The following is an 8,968-nucleotide window of genomic DNA, read 5'->3' as shown; positions in this document are numbered from 1 at the left end:
TTAAACATATAAAAGTAATTTGGAGCACCAAGTTAATAACCACTAACAAAATAATTTCATCATCAAAATACAATTATTTTTCATCATCAAAATCATATCAAGTTGCATGTTTTAGATTTCACATTCCTTCATGTTTTACCATTGCACATGATTGCTTGCAACTTTATTGTTATAATTGCGACTCGAAATTTAAATTTGACTGAGATTAAAACTTCTAATTTAATTGTGATTATGATTTCGAATTTGACAACGATTAAAATGTTGTCAAATTTAATTTTAAGTTAAATTTATCTCATTTGGGTGAATATCCTCATGAATCATCTTTTAATTATGATAGAATTTCATGCGTACATCTATAGATCATATTAGGTTTATAAATAAGTGTCTAATGTTTTGAAATTAGTTACAACAATATCATCTTAGTGATATTTTGGTGGCAACTATATCACTATTATTGTACCAATTTTATTGTAGTGATTGTTGGTTTTGAGTTTCCTAATGAGGCCTAAGGTGATGACGATTTTTCTGGTGGATTTTATCTTTATAGGCTTCAGCCCGACATTGAAAACCCCAAGTCCGTCACCATTTTTAGGCAGCCCATTTTAGAAGTTGGGCCACAAGCCCTATTCTACTTTGGAGTAGAAATGGGCCTCGACCCATTTGCTCAAATGGGAGAAGCTCATTATTCTAAGCCCAAAAGCCTACATATATAAGGCCTATTTTGTGCGACCCTCTATTGGTGTTCCCCTCTCTCACGGCCGAACCTTAGTCTCTCCCCTTGCTTGGCCGATTGCTTCCTTCATGGTTTCCTTTTGTAGCTAATCTTCCATGCCTTTGTTTCCATCTCAGTCTGATGCCTCTTTCCATGTTGAGAGGCTGCATCTTTCCTTGTTGATCTTGGCTAATTTGTTGGCAAGTCGTGTGTCTTATTTAGGGGGTTTTGATCATCCGTTCTCAGGTAAGCTTTCTCTCTTGGCTTTGTGCTTTCTACCCTCCGTCTTTGTGACTGATCTACCTTCTGTAGTAACCTACTGTGTGTGGCTTTGATCGTTTGGGTGAGAGATGGTTTCGTTGAGTTCGACCGAGAGTTGTTGGGGTTTTCTGGACTTATGGTTTGGGGCTTTGTTGTGGCTTATGGTTCATATCCGTTGGCGTTACCAAAGTGGTGAACAGTTTTTACAAATCTGAGCCTTTGAGCAGTCTTCATGACTACCATTGTTGTCGAAACAGTGAGTTTTTCTTTCTGTTCTTCGTGTTCTTAGTTTTCGTTAAATCTAGTTTGGTTTGATTGCACTAACCCATTTGTTTTGTAGTTGATTTTTCGCAACAGTGATATTTTATTCTTTCTACTCGTAATTTTTTTTTATTTGAGTTTTTCAAATTAAATTTTATGTTTATCTGTGATTAATAATTTGATTGTGATTTATTTTTTATTCAATTTCGTAACATTTATATTAATGAGAGGACAAAGTTGATGGAGGTTTTGAAAACCTTCCGTTGGGTTTGTCTCACCATTAATACTTGAACTTTAATTTAAAGAATTAATTACATGTGTCTCACTATACATTTCATAGACAATGATTGAAAATTGCAAAAAGAGAATTATTAAATTTGTGTATAATTTCTAGTTATAAGCTTACTATTAGTAAAGATGTTGAGGCGATTCTAAGATTAGACTTTAGTTTAACAAATATTAACCATAACTAAAGAATATCCAAATGACCATCTAACTCATATCAAAGCGTCCCCATCGAGTTGTACTGCGCTCTCTAAAGTATCGATATTTGAAGTGCCCTATAAGGCCATTACGAAACATTGAAATCAGAGTACATACAAGGACAGGTACCCTAAAATATTATATGGAGGAACCGATGATGGCCTGGCAAATGCCAACTTCTGACCCCCCCGCGTGGGGGGGGGGGGGGGGGGGGTTGAAATGCTAGAAAGCCCAGCCCGACAAGCTTACTAACAGACTTATCGAAAAGAGATAAAAAGTCAATTTTTTCCTCATGTCCTGCTTTCTCTCTCCCTCCCCCTCCCATGAATTCATCTCTGCTCTGTGGGTCTCCCCTGTCATGGCCGCCTCGCGCCTCGTTGTTGTCGTCTCGCCTCGTCTCCGTCGCCTCTCTGCCATGGCCGCCTCGCCCTCGCCGATAGTCGCTGCATCGACTGTCGGTGAAGCGAGGCGAGATGAGACAGCCATGGCAAAAAGGCAACGGAGGCGAGGCGAGGCGAGGTGGCGATCATGACAGGAGAAACGGATAGAGAGAAGAGATAGTGGCCCACTTTATAAAATTATAAAGTAGATAAAGACAAAATCATCTTTTCAATTTTTTATGTGAGCCGTTCGATAGGCCGTCAAGCCCGTAGAATTCGCGCGGGAAACAGGCGATTCTAGCAAAGACCTGGATGTGACAATTTTGGCTACATGCCATGGCTCTCTAGCTGGAGATGTCACTTGTCATGTAAGAAAGATGAGTCAGCCAAACAGCGAAGGACCATTCGCCCCCACGCACGGTGTCGCCATCCTGTCCCACCACCACTAGTGACCCATTATCTAGGGAGAAAAAAAGAGATGACAAGCCCACTGAAATGGACACCTACGGCCCCTATTGTTGATGGAGATTCCAAGTTTATCCAACCCCTGGATTGCAAGTTCTAACGCAAATCCTTCATGGAAGCAAATAAAGCACTTGGCATCTCTCCAACCATGAAGGGCAGGACCAACCCACAAAAATTTACCATCATATAAGAGTCTCCTAGCTTTGCCCAACCATGAAGGGCAGGACCAACCCACAAAAATTTACCATCATATAAGAGTCTCCTAGCTTTGCCCAACCATGAAGGGCAGGACCAACCCACTAAAATTTACCATCATGTAAGAGTCTCCTAGCTTTGCGAAGATGAGATGAGAGTCCTATCTTGCTCAAGAGAGCATCTCTAACAGAGCACCAAATTGACGTCCAACACCAATTTAGTGTCAAAATACACTCTAATGAGAGTATATCCGATGGAAGACCAAATTGGCGCCAAACACCAATTTGGTGTCAAAATATACTCTAAATGAATACACTAATTTGGTGTTGAATAAATAATATAATATGAAATTGATGTATTACTACAAAAATTAAAAATAAATTTGGTATTGTTAAGTAGTATAACACCAAATTATTTTATTTATGTCTTTTATTACTTTTATTATATTTATATATTTTGATTAATAGTTATAAAAAAATATATATCTATGAAAATATTTTATTAAGATCTATAAAATGAGTATAATATTGAATATATTTTAAAATATTTAATATATATTACAAATATCATATTAATATAAAATAAACTAACTTTTTTATGTATATGGAAATTTTTTATTTCAATAATTATTTGATAGAAAGATAATATTTTTAATGCAAAAACTCAATAATATAATAAAGAAAACAATAACATTTCTATTAGCTTAAATTAAAATGCATGATGAAATTAGAAAAAAATTAAAATAAAAAAATAACATGGCTTAAAAATAAAATATTTTCTATACTTAATTCTAAACTATCATTTAAAAATTTAAAAGGTCATCTCCACTTTCTCCACAGCCACCAAAATACTAGTCAAATGAATTTAATGATCTACTTTTTTCTTGAAATTATTGCTCATGAACCCTTTTTTACAAATTCATTTATAGGACAAAGTTAGTTGTGAAATAAGTGAGAAAAAATATATGGATAAAAGAAGGTATGAGAAAATTAGTTGAAATATTAAGTGAAAAAATATTTATAAAAAAATAATTAGTTTGATTTAAAATATTAGTTGAAAAAATGAGATGGATAAATAATTAGATGGACAAACAATTAGTTTGATAAAAATTAAGTGAAAATAATTAATTAAAAATTAGTTAAAAAATTAATTAGAACAACATATTTTATAAAAAAAAATTAAAAAAATTATGAGTAATTATTACATTTTTTTATAAAATATGACTAATTATTTTTAATAATAATATTTTAAGTTAAATAAATTAATTAACATTAATTAAACAATCATTTATGAAATATTTTTTAAAGATGTTTTTTGCACTAATTTAATGCTAGAACAGGTTGGAGTGAACAAAAATTTAATGTTAAAAAATTTGGTGTAAACTACTGTTTCACACCAAAATTCAATCAAATTTGGTGTTATACATTGGAGATTAAACTATTTTCATGACTCAAAACTCAAGGCCTACCAATCACAAATAAGTAATCATCTTACATTAAAGCAAAGCCCATCTATGAACTAACAAGCCTCAATCAAATCCAAAAGTTTTACTACAATCTCCAGTACAGGTTCAGTGGATTCCTACATATCAGCACAGAGATGCAAGAGCTCTGCCATCTATTACATCTGGCTGGATGTGCCTAATCTGTGGTATGCTTGTAGTCCTATTATGTGGTGTAGTAGTGTACAATGGGTGAGAAGAACAGGCCGCGATTAGAACAAGAGAAGGCACAAAACCATGCAACAGCAGAGGAAAAAACAAACTCTGCTTAGCGACTCATCGACCTTCATTACCTGCCTTCTTACCCTAGGACTACTGCTTCCAGCATTGTGATACGAGTTCGGGTAAGCGTAAAAAGTTGTTCCCGAGTTCCCAAACAATCTTGTGTAAGCCATCTCCCCGACCATGCCAACCATAGGGTGAAATGCATCTGTTGTTATCGTGCCACCAAGGCCGAGGGCGGCTGCCCGATTGTAGTTGCTAGGTTGAGAGTGGTATGCCGGAGGCTGTTGAGGATAACTGTGTCTGTGAAGTTGCTCGGATGGATGTGATGTCCTTGTGGTTGCAGTTGTTACCCGGGCATGGACCCCGCAAGTGGGGCTGGGAGGCCTTTGCGGGACAACTATACCAAGATGTGGGGCTTTGCCATCAGAGCGTTTGGCAGTTTGGCCCGGGCCATAAAGTGGGATTAAGGTTCTTTGTGAGACCTCAGCTTTGCATACAGGGCATTGTGGCTGTTGCTGGTTGGAGTTTTCGGCATAGAAACGTTGGAAATTAATCCATTTGTAAATGCAGGGCCAGCAGTAAAGGTGTCCGCAAAGTGTGACCACCGGCTCCTGCACGGAGTCTAGGCAAATATTGCAGTCGAAACCACGGGAAGAATTATTTTCGGATCCATCCATTGTGGCTGGTGGGGCAGATTTCCACTTCTCCAATGATACCCCATTTTCTTCATTCAAGTTGTTTTGCATCACGGCCTGAGGCAAAAACTGCTCCATGACCATCTCTGTCTACTTCAATTTGTATTGTTCTTCCTGTAAAAATAGAGGAAAAACAAGTTTAGGTTCCAGATTTGAAAAGTATGAAATAGTTAAAATAACCCCATTCACCATATCCTCTTTCCTATCACATGGCCCTATTTAACACCGTCTGTAAAATCTTATCCATCGTTGGTCCCAAGCCAGGATAGAAGAAAAGGGTCACGTTAGGTAGCTGACGGTCAGAGTAACGCCCGCTGGATCAAACAACCTTGAATTCAGCCTACATAGTGGTATAAAAGGCTTGGCATGTTGTTATTATCACATGGTCCTATTTGAGGACAAGAAAGACAAACTAGGAAACTCTAAATACAGACACTAGCTCCTATTACAATTTACAATTAATCTTTCAATAAAGAGAAAAGGATGGCAACTTTGGTAGGTCCGCTCAGACTTAGGTGAAACATAAACTCCAAAATAAAAGAATCCAAGCAACTTGAAAGTGGACTCCGCTCAGAAGCTTTGTCTGCCCAACTCGCCCCTACCATCCAAGTTCCAACCACCAATCAACTCCTAATGGGCTTGGCCCAATATTTTCTAGAAGAATGTTGACCCGTAATTGCATCATATGGGCATTTAAGTCTACGCATTAATTGAACAGATCATAAAGATGCTTCTAAAAGACATTGGCATCATTTATTTGATCCATCACCATAAACAATGGGTGGTGTTTACCAAATAGGCGTGTACGTGCATATATACACATACATATCAGCAAGCTGATAATTTTAGGTCTAAAATAACTTCCACTCATTTTAGAAATGGCTTGGCCTAAATCAAGCAACATATGCTCATCAGGTGAGAAGAAAAACAACACAACATTGGAACAAAATTCTATTTACCATTCTAGTTACCGAAATTGGATAAAAGAAAAAAAGGATTTCTCATTTGCAGAAAGCTTAAATATTAAACTAAAACCAAAATCTGGAAATTAAGTTGTTAGAATCTGAAACCTTCATACCATGATCAAATTTCAAAGAACAATCCTAGTCTCCTAAATAGATCCTTCCCACCCATCTGTCTCAGTTCATTCATTAAGAAACTCTCAGCAACCTATAATACCAAACGATCTTGAACTAGTAAATAGATAAAACCAACAGCACCAGAAACTGTGAAAGAAACGAGATTATTGTTTTGATAATTTTGAAGGGAAAAAGAAAATCGTAATTTACTAAAACATCGAAGCAACTAAGAAATCCCTGGATTTAAATAAGCTAATTCAGGTGCTTTCAGGGGCATCTAAGAGCCCCAGTTTCATTGTCATGACAATAAAATAGCAAGATTTAGGGACTAAAGAAGAAAAGGTCTCTCTTAGGCAGTGATTAGAAATAATCACTTTGAACTTTACACACAAGAAGATCTTCTCTCAGGGGCAAAGAGAGACCGCCGAGATTCCGCAGAAAAGAAAAGCGAGAGAAAACTAGGGCATCAGCAACAAGCATGAACAGAAATTGAATCCGGTATAAAGAAAACGACAAGTTTTCCCTAAATAATTGAAATCAAATCCTCGGCAGATAAGGCCAAATCGAAATCTTCGCTTCCTAGAACTACGAATCCGATAACCAACTCGCTCTGCAACAGATAACGATAAAAGCGAAAGATCCACGACCTTTACAACATTAGAACCCTAACTTCGTTTCGAGATCCAGAGAGAGGAAACAAAAGGAACACGCATGTGTAGCTGGGTGAAAATACATACCGATTCAACTCGGTCTTGATATTATAGGAAGCTATAGCAGCAGAGCTTCAATGGCGGATGGAGAAATCCAAAGCTGAGACAGGATAATGAGGAGAGGAACTGCAGAGAGCAGAGAGAAAGTGAAGAAGAAAGGGAACGTGAATTGAAGAACACGCGTTTACAGAAACGGGGGAGATGATGCGTGCGTATATATAGAGATGATTTTATAGAGAGAGATAGAGAGAGAGAGAGAGAGAGAGATAAACATCCAATGCCTCTCTCTGTGTACCAGACGTGGGCCAGGCGGCCGTCATATGGCTCTCTTAATTAATTTATTTAAAGATAAATATCCAATGCCTCTCTCTGTGTACCAGACGTGGGCCAGGGGGCCGTCATGTGGCTCTCTTAATTTATTTATTTTTAATTTATATTCTTTTCGTTTTAAGGTTATCGATCCTATGTTGTCTAACTATGATCCTCGGAAACACTTTAAAGGCGTTGTTTCTGATTTTCGAAACGTTTTAGGTATTAAAATGTCAAGAAATATTAAAGATATATTTTAAAATTATTTTATAATCTTAAAAATATTTTATGATCATTTCGTAATTTTAAAAAAATATTAAAAATCAGAAATACATTTTATTTAGAAAGAGGTTAGAGACAAAAAAAAAATTATTTTTAGACTATTTCTATAATTTTAAAAACTTTTAAAGTACTTTCATAATATTATTAAAAAATATGAAAATCAAAAACACCTTTCTATCTAAGGAGAACTTAGAGAGAAATTTTTTCTATGTCTAGGTCAAAATTTTTAAGCCTAAAACGAAAGTCTTGTCATGTTTTTAAACTTATGTTTGATTATTTTATTTTTTTAATTTATTACTTTTTTTAATTAATAAATTATAATCCACGAATAATAGAATTTATGCTTATATTTATACTTGATTATATCTGTTTTGTTTCATATCTATCCGATTTCTGCTTCGATTTTTATGTAATCTAGATGTCTAACTCATTTTATTAATTTAAAATTAATTATTTTTTTATATTTAATATGAAATACAAATAGCAAAAAGGTTTAATTAATTCTAAATTAGTGAACGAGTTGACATTTATTTAATAAATCTTGATTAGTTAATAATAATACTTTATTTTTTTGTATTATTGTACTCTTTTTTAGTAAAAGTGATGTAATACCGGAGAGACAGATAAATTAGTATATATCGAAGATAGTGTAAGAAAAGAAACAACACTAGTTGGATACTTTTTGGGTTGAATGTTGGCAAAGAACTCCCAAGTTAAACGTGCTTGACCTGGGATAATCCAGGGATGGGTGACCCTCCTGGGAAGTTCGTGTAGGCCCATCAGGATAAGTTGTTTTGGATCTTCCTATCGCTCGAGCGGGTCGTTACAAGTGGTATCAGAGCTGACCCCCGAGCCTCTGAACGCGGTGGTGGGGCAAACCTTAGCGAGGAGGCTGAGTCCCAAGGAGGGTGTGTGTAGGCCCCTATGGGGGTGCGTGTAGGCACCTTAGGCAAATCTCACATCGGTCATGCATCGAGGGGAGATCTGGGATCGGTTGTAAGGTCGCATGACGAGGACGTCATGTGCTTAAGGGGGGGAGAATGTAATACCCCGAGAGCCCAAAAAAGTTAGTATATATCGAGGATAGTGTAAAAAATGAAACAACACCAGTTTTGATACCTTTTGGGTTGAATGTTGGCAAAAGAACTCCCAAGTTAAGCGTACTTGACCTGGGGTAATCTAGGGATGGATGACCCTCCTGGGAAGTTCGTGTAGGCCCATCAAGATAAGTTGTTTCGGATCTTCCTATCGTTCGAGCGGGTTGTTACAAGTGACCCTGAGACCAAAATGATTTTTTTTTTAAAAATCTAATAGTAAGTTAATAACAATAAAACTCTAGATTACCGAGTGTAACACAACGAAGGCATAGTTTTGACTGAAGTGTGCACCCGTCTCTTAAGGGTGTGCAAA

General features: G+C 36.4%; 1 protein-coding gene across 2 annotated transcripts; it reads right to left on the bottom strand.

Moving 5' to 3' along the window:
* Positions 1-4,222: 4,222 nt before the first annotated feature.
* On the bottom strand, positions 4,223-7,187 carry LOC127812277 (E3 ubiquitin-protein ligase RMA1H1-like). 2 transcript variants are annotated; one of them, XM_052352676.1, is made up of 2 exons: positions 6,995-7,187; positions 4,223-5,292 (listed from the first exon to the last, which is right to left on the bottom strand). In XM_052352676.1, exon 2 carries the CDS (start codon positions 5,260-5,262, stop codon positions 4,471-4,473), a length of 792 nt encoding a protein of 263 aa, XP_052208636.1. In that variant the 5' UTR covers positions 5,263-5,292; positions 6,995-7,187; the 3' UTR covers positions 4,223-4,470. The 2 variants fall into 2 exon arrangements, with proteins under 2 accessions (XP_052208636.1, XP_052208637.1); XM_052352677.1 differs by lacking the exon at positions 6,995-7,187 and adding an exon at positions 6,257-6,980.
* Positions 7,188-8,968: the final 1,781 nt, after the last annotated feature.

The sequence above is a fragment of the Diospyros lotus genome, chromosome 10 (genome assembly GCF_014633365.1).
Source record: "Diospyros lotus cultivar Yz01 chromosome 10, ASM1463336v1, whole genome shotgun sequence".
Lineage (NCBI taxonomy): Eukaryota > Viridiplantae > Streptophyta > Magnoliopsida > Ericales > Ebenaceae > Diospyros > Diospyros lotus.
The sequence above is the reverse complement of the archived record's forward strand: the minus strand, read 5'-3'. Positions and strand labels throughout refer to the sequence as shown.

Coding starts and splice junctions, on each gene's coding strand:
- LOC127812277 (XM_052352676.1), bottom strand. CDS start 5,262: ATGGTCATGGAGCAGTTTTTGCCTCAGGCCGTGATGCAAAACAACTTG.